The sequence below is a fragment of the Lagenorhynchus albirostris genome, chromosome 2 (genome assembly GCF_949774975.1).
Source record: "Lagenorhynchus albirostris chromosome 2, mLagAlb1.1, whole genome shotgun sequence".
In the NCBI taxonomy this organism is placed as follows: Eukaryota; Metazoa; Chordata; class Mammalia; order Artiodactyla; family Delphinidae; genus Lagenorhynchus; species Lagenorhynchus albirostris.
In genome coordinates this window covers 131018970-131039378 of record NC_083096.1, presented here as the reverse complement: position 1 = coordinate 131039378, position 20409 = coordinate 131018970, and the positions used below count along the sequence as shown (strand labels likewise).

Genomic DNA, 20409 nt, shown 5'->3' with positions numbered 1-20409 from the left:
TAATCCATTTCTCTCCTTCCTTCCCCAATTTCTTTTGTAGGTGCTCCTGCCTGGTAACATTCTTATTTTTTATTTTTGATATCTTTATTTAAGGAAACAGGAACAATGGAGAGGTTAAACCAGGGAGGAAGTACTGGGAAAATGAACTGAGATTTTTATTCTTTTTTGTGTCTCCAAGTAGGATTCAGTGCTGTTATCCTCACTTAATTAATACTTGTTAATTGGATAATCATGGTGAGAGCTGGCATTAGGCATCTAGGCCAGGTTTGAGATGAGCAAAGTCACATTCTGATGGAGCTACAGTAAGTAAGCACCTTGTTTTCAAGGCTCTCTGAAGCCAGCCACCCGAAGCTAGGAGACTTCAGCCTTATAGAGAATTCTGTCATACCCATCAGGGGAGACTTAAAAAGCTTCATTGATTCTCAAAAGTGAAGAAACTCTGGCCACCATTGTTAAATTGGATTTTTGCTATTTTACAGGGAGGTCTTAGATTTGGGACGTCCACTGAGATTGATACCGTCACCAAGGAAGGCATAGAGGACTCGTCTCACTTTCTGAGAACCCAAATTCAATGCATCCCCCAGCTGGCACCCACTAGAACAATATGATTTCAGGAATCAGGTCTCATCCTTCAACCTGTTGAGGGTGTTGTGCTGCAGACAAAGCAACTAGCATAGGTTCTGATGCAAGAACACAGCCTCCTGATGACAATTCTCATGAATAAGCCCATATTATAACTCTATTAGTCAGGGTTCTCCAGAGAAACAGAATCAGTAGGATGTGTGTGAGAGAGAGGAAGAGAGATTTATTTTAAAGAATTTGCTCACGTGATTGTGGAGATCAAGTCCCAGATCTGCAGGGTAGCCCAGCAGGGGCTGGAGACCCAGGAAGAGTTACAGTTCCAGTCTGCTGGAAGAATTCCTTCTGCTTGGGGAAGTCAGTCTTTGTTCTATTAGGACCTTTAACTAGGTAAGGCCCACCCACAAGTCCCCTGATTTAAATGTTGATAATCCAATAATAATAATCCCTTTGCAGAAATATCCAGAATAGTCCCTGACCAAATATCTGGACACTCTGGCCCAGCCCCATTGACATATAAAATTAACCATCACACCCTCTTAGAGAAAGGATAGAAAATTGGTCTACAAAACCTACCTTTGAAGTTGAATTTTTACTAACCCTCAGGGTTAGATTGGAGGATTCCAGACTCTCATTCCTGGAACTTTCTAGTGTTCTCCTAGACTGCTTCTCTTTTAAAAAAAAAAAAAAAAGTTAATGCCCATGTTAATGAGCTGCCTGCAAAGGAGTGAAGGCATTTGAATAAGTCTTTATCCATGTAGATTGGTTGTATATTTTGTGGTATGATTTAGATGTTGTGCAAATTTCTGTGTTCACATTTTAAGTTCTTCAAGTATTATTGACATCATAGGAACCAGAAATAAGTTACTTAAGAGAGTTGTTTTTAATTTTGATGATTCACATGCTGACATATAATGTTCAGATTCCTGTACTAGGCTCCTTAGGATTCTTTAGGGACTAAAGAGCATCAGGTCCTGGCTTGTGATTGCCTCCTCCCCCCCGGTACGTGGGCCTCTCCCTGTTGTGGCCTCTCCCTTCGCGGAGCACAGGCTCCGGATGCGCAGGCTCAGCGGCCATGGCTCACGGGCCCAGCCGCTCCACGGCATGTGGGATCTTCCTGGACCGGGGCACAAACCCGTGTCCCCTGCATCGGCAGGCGGACTCTCAACCACTGCGCCACCAGGGAAGGCCCCCCCCCTTTTTTTTTTAAACTGAACTCAAACATGAGCTTTCTTTCATTTTTAAAAGGAGGCGAGCCTCTTTTTAAATATCTTATTTTTAAATCAATTCAGTCTCTATCATGGTAGAAGAGAAACATCTTAAGCAGTAAAGACAGCTTTCCTGTTCAGTTTAAATTCAGTTGTGATACAGATTATATCATAGGAATATAGTACTGAGACCAGATGGGCCTCTGCTCTGCCGGTTTGCTGTGTGATCTTGGAAAGTTCACTTAACCTTTTTAGTCCATAGCTTCCTCAACTGTAAACTGAGCAGTTTGAACTATACTCCAGAGAGCCAACTCAAGATTTATTATGGGCAACTTTTCCTGCTGCCCAAATTTGTAAATTCTAGCTTTGTTAGGGGATTTTTCTTCATCTTTTTGAGAGCTACCTAAAAAAAAAAAAAAAAAAAAAGATGATATTATGCAACAAGACCTACAGAGGTTAAATTACTCATTTATTCATTAACTTAAAAAAGTAAACATTTGTGGAATGGTTTATGGAAGAAGCATTTCAGCTGAGTCTTGAAGCAGGAAAAGGATTTGAACGTATAGGGGTATGGAGAGAGAGCTCTCCAGGAGAGAAAGGTCAATTTAAAGAAACCCGCATGGAAGGAAATGGCCAGGAACACTGAAGAGGACATTGTGTCTGGGGGAAGTGATGGAAGAGGCAGCTGAGAAATTGGATTAATATCAGATTGTAGAGAACCTCAAATTCTAGACTGAATAACTCAGGAGACCTTAAGCTCTGTAAATGAAATGAAGGACAGTTCTCTTGCTTCCATGTGTCTTTGATGCATGGTAGACACTCAGTAAATACTGGTTGTTTGAATGAGAGAATTTAAAATTTTTGAGAAAGGGAATGAAATGATGATCCCCTTTAAGGGGATTTTACTTGTCCACCATGTAACTACTAGAAGACCTACTTTGATTTCATTTATGTAGGCAAGGAACAAGAAGGGGGACTGAACTTGGCTGTTGGCACCCACTGTTGGGTATTGGAAGAGGGATGAATTGAAGGTGACTGAGGTTGATTCTGGATAGCTGTGAGAGTGGTTGATATCGGATTCTAAGTCATATTTCTATCCTGTGTGCCTTTTCGTCTTTCTTCTTGTTACACTTGAGTTCAGGGACCCTGTCAACTTTGTTTTCAGTACCTTGCTTGAACAGGTCCTTAATATATATTTGCTGAAGGAGTTCATGCATGGTAGCAAACCTGATTTGGTCTTTAGTTTGAGTACAGGCAGTGATGATGATGTCAGAATTACTGAGCTACTTTACCTCTAGGCAGAAATTCAAATACTTTTATGCCCATTCAAGATGGTCGTCGTTTTCATCTGAGTATTATTCCATTGTGATAAGCTCTGATAGGAAACTTAAGTTGATGTTGACTTAGTTATCTCAGTTATTAGCTAGATTCAATCAATAATAATAATAGATATGAATAATTATTATAACAATACTAATGATTATTATGCAGGGTGAATTTAAAAGCACAAAATTTCCAGATATCTATGTATATGTCTCTTTCAACTCAACTTGTCTGTATCATGTTCAAGATAGTTAAGTGCAAGACATTGTGCTAGACCCTGTCTGATAGACAAAGGTGAATAAAGCAGTTTGTACCTTTGGGAGCTCAGAGGGTGCAGAGTAAACTAAGCAGACTGTGTCAAGTGTCATGAAAAACCCAAAGACTTTTTTAGAAGAAAAAGTGATTATGAACAGAGGTCTCTGAGCACTCAGGCTTGGTAGAAGAGTGGTAGTTGAGGTCTTGAAGAGTAGAACTCCTGCAGACATATCTAGGGGAAAGGATGCTTCAGACCAGAAAACAGCAAGCATCATAAAGCATTGAGTGTGGTGAGGGGTAAGATACAGCTGGAATGGCAGATAAGAGATGTATGGGGTGGGCTCAGAATCCTTGGTTGCCTGGACAAGTTTCCCTCTGTAAACAGTAGGGTTTTTTTTTTTTTTTTTTTTTTTTTTTTTTGCGGTACACGGGCCTCTCACTACAGCGGCCTCTCCCGTTGCGGAGCACAGGCTCCGGACGCGCAGGCCCAGCGGTCATGGCCCACGGGCGTAGCCACTCTGCGGCATGTGGGATCCTCCCCGACCGGGGCACGAACTCCTGTCCCCTGCATCGGCAGGCAGACTCTCAACCACCGCGCCACCAAGGAAGCCCAACAGTAGGTTTTAAAGCAACGAAAGACTGTGGTTAAGGTCTGAGATTTGGGTAAATTAATTCGTTGGCAAGTGAAGGATAAACTGTGGTGAAGAGACAAGTCGTTTGTCAAGCTGGGCCACCCTAATAATCTACGAGAAAAGTAAGGACACCTCATGGAAGGATTGTAGCAAAACAAAAGATGTCCTGGGTGGTGATGGGTTACCTAGAATATTACCCATAGACAGGGAATATAGAATATATAGATTCTGCCAACTAGATTTTATTGGAGATCTGGGTGGGGAGGAAGATTTTAAAAGATGATTCTAAATTTTAAGTTGAACATCTCAGAGGAGAGGAATTATTAACTAACAATGAAAATAAGAGCAAAAGATATTTAAGAGGAAGGTGAATTCAGTATGAACATGCTGATTTTGAATTTAAGTCACATGTGGATCATTCTTAGGAGGTGTTTGGCAAGCGGTTGAGTTTTGGGGTTTTTTTAATTTATTTGTATTGGGGTGTGTTGGGTCTTTGTTGCTGCCCTCAGGCTTTTTCTAGTTGCGGTGAGCAGGGGCTACTCTTCATTGTAGTGCGCTGGCTTCTCATTGCGGTGGCTTCTCTTGTTGCAGAGCACGGGCTCTAGGCGCATTGGCTTCAGTAGTTGTGGCTCGTGGGCTCTAGAGTGCAGGCTCAGTAGTTGTGGCGCACGGGCTTAGTTGCTCCGCAGCATGTGGGATCTTCCCGGACCAGGGATCGAACCCATGTCCCCTGCAGTGGCAGGCAGATTCTTAACCACTGCCCCACCAGGGAAGCCCAGCAGTTGAGTTTTTAGCCTGTAGCATCACTTTACTTTCATCCCACAGATGTTTTCACCCCCCCCCCAACTATGTTATATGCATGGCAGTTCAGGGGAGAGGGCATAGTGGAAAGGTATAGTTTTAATGCTGTGCTGATGCACACTTGAGTTTTGTATAAAATGATGTTTCTAGGCATAACAGCTGATCCACATGTTGGCAAATCCTATTTTTTCCAGCCCTATTTCAAGGTGGTGCACATGAAAAAAAATGATAAAAATTGTTTAACCCTATATACATTTTATTTCTTATTATTACTGTTCTTATGAGAAACAAAGCACTGTGACTTAGCCAGGTGCTTTTGCACTAATGACTCTTGTTCTATTTTTCTTTGGGTAACACAAGGTCAAATAAAGTGACAGGCGTGGTTCTTGACCACTGAGTTTAATTTTATCGCAGGTCCTGTTCCTTCCACAGGAAGATGTGTTTTGTGTTTTTGCCCTCACAGTACTGAAAGGTGAATCTCAGTCTTTCAAGTGTTCTCCCTGCCTTATCTCACAATTTCATCTCCAGTCCACTTAAAAATTATTATTACCTGCAGGCAGGCGAAATATTACAGATACAGTCTTTATGGCTATTGGTACCAGAAGGACTTGCGTTGAGCTCAAAATTCAACAGAGATTCTGTAGAACACCTTACATTTCAGAAGGCCTACTCAGTTGCAATATCTAACTTACGTAAAAGAGTTACATATGTTTATGCTTCAGTAAAATACTTTCTTCTGTAAACATTATTTTACTTACATTACCTTCTTCCTATGATCCTATCAGTCCAGTTGGGTACAATCCCCCTCCTCCTGCATTTTGCACATGAGGAAGTAGGCTCAGAGGGGTTGTGTCAGGACTCCGGGGAGCTGGGTGTGGAGCCCAGGTTTGCCGATTCCAAATCATGTTTTCTTTTAATGGTAAAATATTTTGACCAGTGGTAAAATCGGAATGGCTTATCTGCCCGTTGAAATGCTGAACTATGTATTCCTTCTTAGAATTTCACTTGAGGCTATTGTATGAGCCTCTGAAGTTTCTAAATTGGCTGAATATTAAGCTCCCACAGTCTGGTTAGTTTATCTCTCGGTCTTAAAACCATGTTACTGCAGTAGTCTGTGTCATTCCCGTGTGTGTGTGTGTGTGTGTGATACTTATAAAGATATAAATATATCTTTAGGTGTATTGATGAGCACCCTCATGGCAGAAAACATATGCATTTGGGTCTGCTGACACTCCTGCTTTCTAGATTTTTCTTGGGTGACCTTCACTGAAGGAAGGACAGGAGACCTGCCACACTGCTTAGAATACTGATTTTCACCAGTGGCCTTTTATGGATTTTAGGGAGCAGTGGTCTTGCGGTTTTCCTTCTTGCTTGCTCCCTATCTAGCTAGCTAGTCTCTAAAAGAAACTACCGAGTAGTCTTTGCCAGCTTTAAGAAATAGACCCTGTTATAGCAGAGGACTTCCCTTGAGGTTTTCACGTGTTTTATTGTGCAAAAATATCAGTGTTCCAAAGAAGGTCAAGATTTAAAAATCCCACGTCTATTATCTTTCTTGGAGACTCGACTGGTCTGGTAAGATGATGGACCCAGCTATCTTCAGACTCGTAGCTTTATTAACTTTTGAATATTGGGTCAGTAATTCCTTTTGAGGACACATTAACCGTAAGTATTCCACATCTTACGTTTCATGTTCCTTCTACAGAACAGGGAGATTTGGATAGGCCTTGTCTGTCTCCTTCACAAATGTGCCTGAGAGATTGAATGAACCAGTTCATCTCCAAGGTCATCGGCTAACTGGGGTTCTCAGTGCTTCTCTCTGATGTCTGTGTCATACCACTCACAGTTGTCTGCTATTTACTAAGTACCCAGCGTATGTGCAGGAAGAAAACACACGAATTTACAAGCTCTGGTCTCCAGTCCTGGCAAGCCTCAGCCTCTTCGGTTTTCTGCATTTTGTCATTCAGCATTTGCTAAAATTTTACCCTTCACAGGCAGACTCTGGGCTAGGCTCTAGGGATAAACACGGGAAAGGATCTCTCTCTTTACATCTTCCTAGCAAGGGAGAAAGTATATAAATAAATAACTGTAAAGTGTGTGAAGTCCTTGTTAGAGGTCAAGTGGTGAGATGGACGGGGGGCTACAGAATGGCACAAAGGGAGCCTGGATCCCACCCGGCCTCTGTCCACCTGCCTGTTTTCTCTTATTTTTTCAGATACCTTTCTTTCTTTCTTCTTCATGCATCGCTGTCCCAACCTGGTGACGAGGAAGTTAAAGGGTAAATGTTTAACGTGGTTGTGGATCCACTTCCAATTCCCCCAGATGTCACACCTGTGCAGTTTTCCAAGCTTGTGTGAGAAGGCAGGTTAAACGGAATCTAGAAGCCAAAACCAGATTACAGCAGGGCCTCCTCCCAGTGATCTGCTGTGGGCAGGGGGGTGGGGAGGGGGGTAGTGAGAATGGTAAAAAAGAAATATGGCTGGTGTGTGTGACACTTAGACTCTCACAGAGAGGGAGACACGTGATTGCTCTAAAGCCTTACCTTCCAAGGGCATTTGAAACCAGCCTTGTTTCCACTCTGGCTGGGTTGCTGAACCCTGAAGATTTAATCCTTATTACTGATAAGAACAGAAAGAATGTGACTTATCTCTCCAATCTCTGCAGAGATGGAAGGAAAAACCATTTCTTGGAACGTGATTACACATTATTTGACAGCTTTTCAGCTTGCCCGTTAATTTAGGTGTTTGACTAAGTAAACTCAGTTGGGGCTGGGTGTCGAGTATCATTTTCTTTATAAATGCGAGAGTTCCTTTTTGAAGTGATCCCATTCTTACCTCTTCCCCCACCATTCAAACAGAGTTTAAATATTTGCCAGTGTAGATGTTTGATTTTTATCTTAGCTCTTTCTTTGCTTAACGTTATTCTCATGGGTGGTTAAGTGGAAGATAAGGGGGCTCTTGTTTAATTCTTTTCAACTGGTATTGCTCAAATATTTGGAGAGCAGACACTTCCCAGAAAGAATGAGCAGGAACCTGGTTGAATGGAGGTGAAGTGAAATGTCCCCCTGTCATATCTGAGTAAACCAGGCACTGCTGGGCCGTCACTAGGATGTTTTTTGGTGTCCAGATCTCCTTTTAAAGGCTCCTGGAGCTACTGGTCGAGGGGTCTTGCCTTCTTTGCTTCCCAGAAAAATGTGTGCTGCTCTTAGAATGGAACTTGGTAGTTCAGTGACACCAGCAGCAAGGGACTGCCTTGTGCTGGGAGCTCCACCCGAAGTCTCACAGCATTTGTTCCACACCAGCTTCTGATCCGATAACAGATTTTGCTTCCACAAGAAATGGTGTGTATGTGTGGTGTTTTGGTTTGTTTTTTTTTTAAACCTTTTGCACCTATCTCGAGCAGTGATTAAAAACAACAGACAAGTAAAAAATATCCCCTACTCCATTAGCTGTCACCATATTGGCTTTATTTATGGACTCAACTATCACTGTAAGCCTTGCTCGTCTGAGATATCCACAGGGATTTGCTTTTTAAATTATTACCTTTAAAATGTGCCCATGAACAATACCGCATTTCACCAGCGTCCTTGGAGCCCACACTGTGGGTGTGGTTTTTGTGTGCTATGTGATAAATTGAGCAGCTTCGCTGCAAATGTTGAGGAAAACCCAGGGTTTTAAGTGATTTGCCTGGCAAATCACCTTCCAAAGGAAATTCAAACAAAGACCAAGAAAGAGATTTCAGGAAGTAAACCCCAACTGGTGTATGTGTCTCTCTCCTTTATATCTTTTTCTTTTTAAACTGGGACTCCACTGAAAAGTTGATTTACACTGTGAATCGAGGCTGAATGAAATCCAATTGGAACTCACTTGAACAATGTTTTGATGTGAGATTCAAAGCTTCTGCAAATTTATTTTACCTTCTACATTTGCTGATCTCCTGCTTGTAAATCCTGTTGAAGGAGAATAAAAATGACTGCAGCCTGATGGGAATTAAATGTCTGAAGTTCAAAGCAGTTTGCACATCAGAGCAAACGTCAATCAAGTGAACATCTTGCAAGCCAGGCAGGGAGTGAATTTCTCCATGGGGAAGAGATCAAAGTGGGAGTCACAGTTCTGTTTTCTCCCTCGGGATGAAGTTTCGATCAGTTGTTCATGAAAGTAAATCCAGAAGGAAGTTTTTTCTTTTTTTAACTTGAACGGGTAGGAAAGATGGAGTTATTTCTCTTGAAACTAATTTTCAGGCACCGGTTTTATCTTATGAAAATGAATACAGAAAGCAGTCGTAATCCACTATCTCCCCTTTTCAGAGTGAGAGTCTACAGGAGATTTATATAGGATTGTTCTCTTATTACTTTTTTAAAGGACAGATATAAAGATAAGTTGAATTGCCTGCTTATTTTATAGGAAGATCTATAATTTTACCAGTTCTTGACCTTTCCATAAACCTGAAGTTTTATAAATATGACTGGCAGCTAATATATTTCTCAGTGAAAAATCTCTTAGGTAACCCTTAAGAGTAACTGACATCTTTTTATAACGGATTATAAGAATGAACTTCACATTTCTCAATCTCCAAATCAGGGTAAATAGCACATTTCTTTTTAGAAATCATTTTTCTAAAAGGCATATGGGCATAAAAATGTGCTCCTGTCTTCGGCAAAGCCACTGTTCGTCTGGTGCCTGGAGGATGGCTAAGCGAGTTTTACTGCTGTGTTTGGAGTCCAGAAGAGAAACAAGCATTACTGAGTGTGAGTGAGTAGAAGGTGGAGAGATAATCACGGGGGTTTTACTCACGTAATTACTTCTCCCAGCTGACTCACCAGCTCTGGACACACCATGCTCCTATATCTCTTAAGCCCCCTGTTGACACCTGCTTCCTTCCCTGCCTGCACGTCAGCAGTGTCGGCAGCCATAGAAGCAGAGTGAGGTTTATTTCTTGCATTTCATGTTAACTCGGTTTTGGAGTGGGTGCTCCCCACATGCGGGAGACTCAAGACATTGAGACTGTTGCCTTAAAGAACTCCATGGAGTTCTTTAGACTGTTGCCTTAAAGAACTCCATGGAGCAAGAAGCAGGAGGAAGGAGAATGATTGTCATGTCCCTGAATCCTTTCAATATCAGAATGTGGGGATTTAATAGGTATAAATTAATTTAAAACCACCAGTATTCACTATGTGGGGATTACCCAGGAAACAAGGATTAAATCCAGTTCTTGAAACAAGGTAACAATCTGTTTCATCCTTTGCTAGTAAACTTTCAGAATCCAAAGGTCTGTGAGCCAGCTAGACAATAGGTCAAATTGCCCCTCTGGCTGAGGTTCTCCTGCAAAGTGGTTATTTAATTCTCAAACATCGGGGTTGTTCTGTGGATTCCTTCAGAAAAATAAGAGCTTCAGGTATTTTCTGTGTTACTTTTGGATCAGGTCTGATATCTGGAAGGCTGTGTGTTTGCACCACATCAGCTGAGGCGTCCCTGAGCCGTGTTTCAGTTTTACGCCTCGCTCACATTTACCGTAAAGCTTAAGTTGTGTCTGTTGTCCGTTATGTTATTCAGCACCTGGAATTTGTTGTCCCGTGTGAGAATTTTTCAGAATTTGGTGAAATTTCCTCTTTCTTGGTCTTTTCTTAGTTCTATCTTATCTTTCTTGTACATAAGCCATTTGTTTAAGGTTGTCAGATTACCAGAATGCCAGGGTCTTGCTCTCAGAGGAGAAAGTTGGTACCAGGAAAAGGAGAAAATTGCTATGAGCTGGCCCCAGGTCTGCTGTATCTCTTCTCCATGCAGAGAATGGACATGCTCGCTCTTCTGTTCACGTGGAACTTCTAGCTACCACTGCTGCCCTGAAACCTCTCAGATTTTAGCGGTGAATGGGAAGGGAGCTTGAGGCTTTTCTGGAGTGAAATAATAAAAAGTGTAACCCCAAAATGGCCAATTCCAAAGCTATGCCAGTGGTAAACATTTTAAAAATCTAAGGTATCTACAATTAATAGAGAACACCTGCCTTTAACATCTTCTTCGTCTTCCTTTGCATCCTCATCTTTGTCCCTAGGGATCTTTCTCTGTAGCTATCCATGGTGAACCCTTATGCTTAGCTACTGTCATTTCCTATTAAGTAAAAAGCAAAGATTTCCCCTAAGCCCCACAAGCTTTCAGAGTAATCCTTTCCTTTGAGAGAATTGAATTCTACTTCAGCTGTTAGATAATGTTAATGATGATTTATTGATTGATTTATTGAGATACAGTGTAATGTATTCATTATGAATGAGAGCTTGAATATATGTTCAAATCTTGGATCTGTTACTTCCAGCTATGAATCTTGAGCTTCTTTTTTTTTTTTTACATCTTTATTGGAGTATAATTGCTTTACAATGGTGTGTTAGTTTCTGCTTTATAACAAAGTGAATCAGTTATACATATACATATGTTCCCATATCTCTTCCCTCTTGCATCTCCCTCCCTCCTGCCCTCCCTATCCCACCCCTCTAGGTGGTCACAAAGCACCGAGCTATCTCCCTGTGCTATGCGGCTGCTTCCCACTAGCTATCTATTTTATGTTTGGTAGTGTATATATGTCCATGCCACTCTCTCGCTTTGTCACAGCTTACCCTTCCCCCGCCCCATATGCTCAAGTCCGTTCTCCAGTAGGTCTGTGTCTTTATTCCTGTCTTACCCCTAGGTTCTTCATGACATTTTTTTTTCCTTAAATTCCATATATATGTGTTAGCGTACAGTATTTGTCTTTCTCTTTCTGACTTACTTCACTCTGTATGACATACTCTAGGTCTATCCACCTCATTACAAATAGCTCAATTTCGTTTCTTTCTATGGCTGAGTAATATTCCATTGTATATATGTGCCACATCTTCTTTATCCATTCATCCGATGATGGACACTTAGGTTGTTTCCATCTCCGGGCTATTGTAAATAGAGCTTCAGTGAACATTTTGGTACATGGCTCTTTCTGAATTATGCTTTTCTCAGGGTATATGCCCAGTAGTGGGATTGCTGGGTCATATGGTAGTTCTATTTGTAGTTTTTTAAGGAACCTCCATACTGTTCTCCATAGTGGCTGTACCAATTCACATTCCCACCAGCAGTGCAAGAGTGTTCCCTTTTCTCCACACCCTCTCCAGCATTTATTGTTTCTAGATTTTTTGATGATGCCCATTCTGACTGGTGTGAGATGATATCTCATTGTAGTTTTGATTTGCATTTCTCTAATGATTAATGATGTTGAGCATTCTTTCATGTGTTTGTTGGCAATCTGTATATCTTCTTTGGAGAAATGTCTATTTAGGTCTTCTGCCCATTTTTGGATTGGGTTGTTTGTTATTGAGCTGCATGAGCTGCTTATAAATTTGAGCTTCTTAATTTAACCGTTCTGTGCCTCAGTTTCTTGGTCTTCAAATGGAGATAATAATAATATGTCCCTTGGGCTTGTGAAGATTAGATGAGTTGATCCATGTATAACACTTGGAATATTCTTGATATTTTATATATATATATATATATATATATATATATATACACACACAACACAGTAGCTGTTAACTGTTATCATTACTAATACATCCATTACTAGTTATTATTATTTATTAAATGTTTACTATGTACTAGGCTCTTACAAGCTGTTTTCTGATTATGAAATAGGTACTATTTTTATCACCATATTGTAGATGAGAAAAATGGAGGCTTAGAAAATGTAAGTTCTATGCAAGAGGTAGACAGCAATAAGCAATTTAAACCCAGACTCCAATCCAGGTCTGTGTACCTCTGAGGCCATGCTCCTGACCATGCTTTGCCAGGGTGGGAGTTCCTTGTTCATCATAGATGTTCATGAATATGATTTAATAAAATATACAAAGCTTTCCAGTGACTTAGCTCTCTGCCCTTCCACACTAGTCAGCCACCAATAAGAAAACTTATGGAGAACTATACATTCCCAGGAATGCACTAAACCTGAGAGAGAAATATAAATCCTCAAGGAACCTACAATCCATTGGCAGAACTAAGAACTTCTCAAGGTTTTAGAGAGAATTGGGAGTTCAAGTGCTACATGGTAGGGTTTAGACAATAAGGCTTCCATAACAAAATATCTTGGCACCTCCCCTCACTTCACCTTTATTTAGTATATGGGGAAGGCAAAATAAGTAAGATAATTTTCTCATTATTTGTAATAAATCTTATGTTAGAATTTTTATTGATTAGTATTTTGCTGATATAAGCAGAATCTAAAACCAACCAGTCTGTATCTGTCAGACATCAACTGCATTGACATTATGCTAAGCCTGATTACAAAACAATATTTAAAAATTAGGGAAAAGACACACAAGCATGAATTAAGATGCAGAGTGGCACTAGTCAGTTTAGAGGAGAGAGGGCTCCTCACAGGCTGGGGCTGACAAGAGGACTTCCTGGAAGGTAGATGAGAAGAGCTGGGGGCTTTGTAGAATGGGCGCAGTGAACACCAGAGAGCATCACAGTTCGGACCCAACAGGAAAAACATGTATTGAGGGACTGGTCTGGTTAGAGCTATAGGTTGGGAGACAGTGGGAAGAGAAGGTTGGGCAGATTATTGATGACCAGCACTATATCGTGAAACCTTTTATGACTGACAAATGTTTACTGAGCACCGACTCTTGTTAATATGTTACTTTCAGTTTTATTGTTATAAAAATGTTTTTATAACAATACAGTACAAAAAGAAAAACAACCTATAAAATAGTTCCCTGGTCTCTCTGGTCCCAGGAGCGAACTCTCATTTCACAACGGCCTTGGAAGTCTGTACGTGCTCGGTGCTGGACTTCAGCCTTCTCCAGGGGTAGGGCTGATGGCCCAGGTCCTGGCCGTGGAGTCTCCACCCGGGGAGAACGGGGCTGTCTTCAAGCTTACACTTCTTCTGGGAGAAGTTGTCAGTAACTCTCTTGAGTTGCCTGTCCCCTTTAACAAGTTCTTCCTTATTTGTCACTTAAATGAAGCAGTGTGTGGTGTGTGGCTCATCCTTGGACAGAGAGCTGGGTGATAAGGTCAAGTCTCTCTTAGGTCCCTGATTTGCTATGTGTTCCTTGGTGTCACTTTCCTCAACCGTGAGATAGGTAGGTCTAAAAAAAGTTTGTAATTTGTACTGCAAAGTCCAGATGTGAGTTTCAGGCATACCTAAGAATTACTCTGCTCTCTTGATTCAAATTGAAAGATCCTCTGTCCTTGGTCTCTTTGAGGCATACAGAGAAGTACCTGTGCTCACGTGGAAAGCCGTTCTACTGCCTTATTTCTAAAGAATCTGCATGACAGGATTGGAGGGCTTCTCACCCCTGGAGAGGCTGTCAAAGTCCGATTCCAGGGCCCCACCCCAGACTCACTAAATCAGACTCTTCTAGGGTGGATCCCAGGAATCTGCATTCCAACATGCTTCCACATGATTCTGATATGGCTAGACTTTCAGTAATTAGGAACCATTTATCTGAGTCATGATCCTCACTTGTTGGACCTCTGGAGGCTTCTCAGGAAGCCCAGAATAGGGCTAAGCACTGTCACGATGGATGTTCATAGAAGATCAGTTAATATGAGTGCCTGCTTTTGACAAGAACAATGCTAAGTGTTATGTATGCACAGTGGTGAATAAAACCAGCAAGACGTGGGGTCTGCTCTCAAGGGGCTCTTGTCTGTTCATATAGCCTGATCTATCAAAATCCACCCATTAAAAACATACACAGAGACTTCCCTGGTGGCGCAGTGGTTAAGAATCTGCCTGCCAGTGCAGGGGACATGGGTTCAAGCCCTGGTCCAGGAAGATCCCACATGCCACAGAGCAACTAAGCCCGTGTGCCACAACTATTGAGCCTGCGCTCTGGAGCCCGCGAGCCACAACTACTGAAGCCCACACGCCTAGAGCCCGTGCTCCGCAACAAAGAGAAGCCAACGCAATGGGAAGCCCGTGCACTGCAAAGAGCAACCCCTGCTCACTGCAACTAGAGAAAGCCCGCGTGCAGCAACGAAGACCCAATGCAGCCAAAAATAAATAAATAAATTTATTTTTAAAAACATATGCAAATGGAGCCGTAAATTAAAAATTATGACACTTGCTTTGAGAGAAGATGGAGACACTTGACATAGACTAGGAAGTCACCCACAATCAGAATAGACCTTTCTGGGGCAGTGATAAGTGAACAAAGACTTGAAGGATAATTAGGCAGATAATCAGGAGAACTTTCTAGACTTGCACTAGAAAGTCTAGTCCAATATGGTGGCCACTATTCGGTGACTGTTTACATTTAAATTAAGATTAAACAAAATTGAAAATTTAATCTCTCTTACATTAGCCACATTTCAAATGCTGGTAGCCACATGTGGCCGCCATATTGGACAGTGCAAAAATAACACCTTCTCATCATCTCAGAGAATTCTCCAGGACTGCCCTGGTCTAGATCAGGAGTGGTGGAACCAGTCTGGCACACCACCTGTTTTTGAAAATTGAGTTTTACTGGAACACAGCCACACTTATTCCTCTGTAAATTCTCTTTGGTTGCTTTCACACCACAGTGGCAGAGTTTAGTAGCTGTGACAGAGACCTTGTAGGCCACAAAGCCTAAATATTATCTGTCTTTTATTAAAAAGTATGTGATGGAATAGGTTTAATGTGGCTGTCTAGCACATGGAGGGCAAGTGAGTTCCCTGTCTAATGCTACTCTTGCCTCACAGATGTTAAATGCTAAAACAAGAGAGGGACAGTGAGATTATGTTGCTTATGCACACCGGCAGCTGCTGATGTATTAATCTCCTCTTTTCTCTCCATCTGTGGCTTTTGAGGCAGCAATCTTCTCGTCTAGACAAACTGGAGCAGGTCCAAGGAAGAGTGACCCCACTGGTGAAGCAACTGTGTCCTTGGAAGCACAGTTGACAATGTTGATATAATTGTGTACTGCGTGAGAGGCTGGACTAAAGAGTCTCTTCAAATCCCTTAAAACGCCACCTCCTTTGAGATGATATTTATCGAAACAAAACTGTTGAACTTCTGCTTTGGAACCCAGCACACTCTTTGAATACCTAGCCCCTTTGCTTATGCGATCAGTTCATTTTAGTAGTTCTTATATAAGATCCAGAAAATCAATATTCATGTGAATAATCACGTGGACCTCGATTTTTAGGAGTGTTTCTCCAGGGTTATAGAGCCTGTCTACCTGCGTTAATGGAATTTCATTAATGACATTTATCATCTAAGGTACACATTTTAACACAAGTTTTTAAAAATCTAACTTCAGATTGCATTTATTTGCAGGTAACTCTTAGAAACTTAATGAATCTTCTCAGTATCTGCAATCCCAAATAGCTTATTTAGAGGTTCAAGATTTTTCTCTTTCGTTACTCCTGGATTAAATTCACTTAAAAATAGTCTTAGTGACTATGTATAAATGAGTCGGTACATTTTCCTATTATTTTCTTGGAGACTGTTGTTTGCCCTGGCAAATGAGTCACTGATTACACTAGTGTTTATTGATCAACTACTAACCAGAGCACTAGCATTGTTCTAGCTCTAGTAACAGCATTGCACTCCCACTGGAAATCAAGAAAGACCTTGGCCTCATCTATATTACAACCTGGAAGGTGCAAGCTCTGTGTCATTTATCATGAGAGGAACTGTGATACATTATTTACAATCTTTTTGACAGCTTTGGAAAGTGTTTTATTATTTCTTTTTTTTTTCTTCAGATAGGAAACCTGGGGCTCAAATTGCACAATTTGTGCAAGTCCACACATTTAATAGTGACAGAACAAGGATTCAAATCTAGATCTTTCCTACTCCACAGCCATTCTTTCTCCTTCACTACTGTCTTTTTTTGTTCTTGGTCTTTGGTTTTCAGACAGGATAATTTAAAGAATTGTTTCACATATCACATCAGAGCTCAAGTCTGAATTTTTGTCATTCTAGTCTGAATTTTGTCAAATCTATTTTCTGTATGATTTTATCAATAGTACCTGAATCAGGTTCATTGGGGGAAAAGTTGGCTTGAAGAATTTTTTTTTAATCTCCTTAGAATTGATCTTGATTTCTAAAACCTTCTAGATGCAGATGTTGGTTTTACCCACACTGCTCTGAAGTGATTTTTTAAAAATACTTAAATTGCAGTTTTACTGTTTATGAGCTGACCTATTTTGTACACAGTATGAAGTATTACTTTCGTTGGTTAGTTTTCTGGATTGAATAACCACCAAATAAATACTGCTAATTCTCTTCTATTGTTTCAGATTTGATGGGAACTTTAATACCAATGTATCTAGAACAATTAGTTGTGATCGACTGTCTACTACTGTTAATAGCCGAGCCTTCAATCCAGGACGAGACTTAAATTCAGGTCAGTAATCTCTTGGTTTTATAAAGGTGAACTATATTCTACCACATTCAAGTTGAATAAATTTATTGCTTTAGCGATTTTCTTTAAGTTTTGAAGAAAAAATGTGTACTTAAAATCAGGTATTTCTTTCTAGCAAGTTGACACTCAAAAGAAGGAAAGGGGGCTTCCCTGGTGGCACAGTGGTTGAGAGTCTGCCTGCCGATTCAGGGGAGACGGGTTCGTGCCCCGGTCTGGGAAGATCCCACATGCCGTGGAGCGGCTGGGCCCGTGAGCCATGGCCGCTGAGCCTGCGTGTCCGGAGCCTGTGCTCCACAACGGGAGAGGCCACAACAGTGAGAGGCCCACGTACCACAAAAAAAAAAAAAAAAAAAAGAAGGAAGGGAAGAAGAAAATCGAGTAGACGTGTATTGAGCACTTACTACACATCTACATATATGGAGTATGCCATGTGATTTGCTAGATTCTTTAATCCATTACCTCATTTGTTAGCAGTTTTACATTTGTTATTTTAAAGGTTACTTGAGAGACCCATTTGTCTCTGCACTTAGGAAGTGTTGAATTCATTTGTATTCCCTATCTATAATTTTTAATTTGGGAGGTGGGATTGAAGAATGATGAAGGAGCTTTTCTACTACTGAACAGTGCCATGATGCTATACAGTCGTCCCTCAGTATCTGCAGGCACTTGGCTCCAGGGAGCCCCCAAGGATACCAAAATCTACAGATGCTCAAGTCCCTTATATAAAATGGTGAGGTATAACGGTTACAGTTGGCGCTTCGTATCTGCGAGTTTCGCATCTGTGGATATGGACAACTGACTGTATGTTGAGGTTGAACTTTCTTCATGGTCTTGTTAGAACCCAGTCATCTGCAGTAGTAATAACTACTAAGGCACCTGTACACATGGTTATGTATAGCTTCCAAGTGACACTGTGTCTCTGCTGTCTTTCTCTGGAGTTCCAGTCTACATTTCTCACTCTGTTTGCCTTGTTATGCACACTTGTTGAGTGATGGGCCTCAGAACCTAAAGGCTTCACATTTTAAAAGCTGAAGTGCCTTTAGAAATCACCAGCCTCAATCCTAGAATTTCACCAAGGAATAATCTGAGGCTCAGGAGGGTCCTAAGACTTCCCTCATTACTAGAGAGATAAAGGAGTTAACCCTTAAACATGAAGAACTGTATTTCCCAGATTCCAGGCCTCCTGGAGACATGTAAAAGCCAAGAGAAAAGCCAGAGGGCCAGAATATTTACTTTGAGAGGCCCAACCAGTATTGGTTCAGGGGAAGAATTGTAGCCTTTGGGCGTTGTATACACAAACCAGGTAATCTATTAGGTCTGGAAAGAAGGAACTGTAAGCTTTATATTGCTTAAGGATAATAAAACTATAGCTGCTATCTAAATGACCTGACCTAAATCTGCCAGGCACTTATCGCCTAGACCAATATATAATGAATTCAGTCATTTTTTTAAAAATTGGTCAGAGAATCTTGAGGCCTTCTGGAGCAGGTGGGGTTTATTTACTGCTAGAAAGGAAGCTCAGTGAAAATATTTTTCATAAAAAATAACTGAAGAGGGGCTCCCCTGGTGGCGCAGTGGTTGAGAGTCCGCCTGCCGATGCAGGGGACACGGGTTCGTGCCCTGGTCCGGGAAGATCCCACATGCCGCAGAGCGGCTGGGCCTGTGAGCCATGGCCGCTGGGCCTGCGTGTCCGGAGGCTGCGCTCCGCAACGGGAGAGGTCGCAGCAGTGAGAGGCCCGCGTACCGCAAAAAAAAAAAAAAAAAAAAAAACTGAAGAGAGTAGAGAAGGACCTGGAATGGGCGGAGAAAATGAATTATGGGAGATTCCAAAGCTGGAACAGGGCACAGAGCTGGAACTTGAGTCTTTTGACTGTCAGATTCAGTACTTGCCCTCTTTCCCTCAGCTGTGCCCAGCATAGGGTGTGTGAGAATAAGAGAAGAGTTGGGAAGGACTTCCAAGATATCTGACCTTATCAACGAGAAGGACAGAGTTGCCATTGATTGTGATGGGGAAGTAGAGGAAGAGCAGGTTTGTGTGGGACGCATGGAATCAACTTTTCAGTTTTAGAAAAGTTAAGTTAGTTACCTAAGTGAAAATGTCTCATAGACAGTGGGATATACAAGTCTAGAGTCCAGAGAATGGACCAGACTGGAGATTTATAAATGAGATTCATCGTGTATAGGTAGTACGTAAATCATGAGACTCAATGAGATCATAATATAGCAAGTGGCTATGAATAAAAAAGAGTAGAGTCCAGGGACTGAGTCTTGGGACACTTGACCACTTAGAGGTCACTGACACAAGAAGGAAGCAGTCGCAAAATCTGAGATGGCAGTCAGTCTGGTGGGAGAAACAGGAGAGCCATCTCCCTGAGGCCAAAGGAGGAAAGTGTTTCAAGAAGGAGGGAGAGATCAGCTGTTAGCTAAGTTGGCCCACTAAGACCAGGGCTAAGAAAACTGACCATTGAATTTAGCAATATAGAGGTTATTGGTGAACTTGACGAGGGTTGTTTGGTGGGACAGTAGAATAGAATGAAAGGCTAATACTTATTGGTTCAAGCTCTTAAGAATGCAGGAAAGGAGATGGAGACAATAAGTACGTGAACTCCAAAGGTCTGCTGAAAGGGAAACTGGAGGGCCACATGGAGTCAAGAAATTTTTTTTTTAATAAATAAACAAATTTATTTATTTGTTTATTTATTTTTGGCTGCGTTGGGTCTTTGTTGCTGCGCGCGGGCTTCCTCTAGTTGCGGCAAGCGGGGGCTACTCTTCGTTGCAGTGCACAGGCTTCTCGCTGTGGTGGCTTCTCTTGCTGTGGAGCATGGGCTCTAGGCACACAGACTTCAGTAGTTGTGCCACGCAGGCTCAGTAGTCGTGGCTCGTGGGCTCTAGAGCGCAGGCTCAGCAGTTGTGGTGCACGCGCTTAGTTGCTCCGCGGCACGTGGGATCTTCCTGGACCAGGGCTCGAACATGTGTCCCCTGCATTGGCAGGCGAATTCTTATCCACTGCACCACCAGGGAAGCCCCAAGAGAATATTTTTAAATTGAGAGAAATTATGGCAAGGTCATGTGCCAAGGGGAAGGATCCAGTAGAGAAAAGTAAGGAGTGAAAAGAGACAATTGCTGGAGTCTTTTCCTTGATTAGGCAAGAGATGGTGGGATTCCAAGTAGAGGATGTAGAAGCACAGGGCATTCATTTCTAATGAGAGGAGGGAAGAAAGAGAGGGCATGTGGAGATGCCCAGAAC

General features: G+C 41.7%; 1 protein-coding gene across 3 annotated transcripts in view; it reads left to right on the top strand.

Annotated features, from left to right (window-relative positions):
- CACHD1 (cache domain containing 1) overlaps positions 1 to 20409 on the top strand; it is a 218503-nt gene that overhangs the window by 121174 nt on the left and 76920 nt on the right. For all 3 annotated transcript variants that reach the window (XM_060139854.1, XM_060139855.1, XM_060139853.1), the window contains exon 4: positions 17038 to 17144. In XM_060139854.1, coding sequence (XP_059995837.1) covers positions 17038 to 17144 — 107 coding nt within the window. The remainder of the gene's footprint in view (positions 1 to 17037; positions 17145 to 20409) is intronic.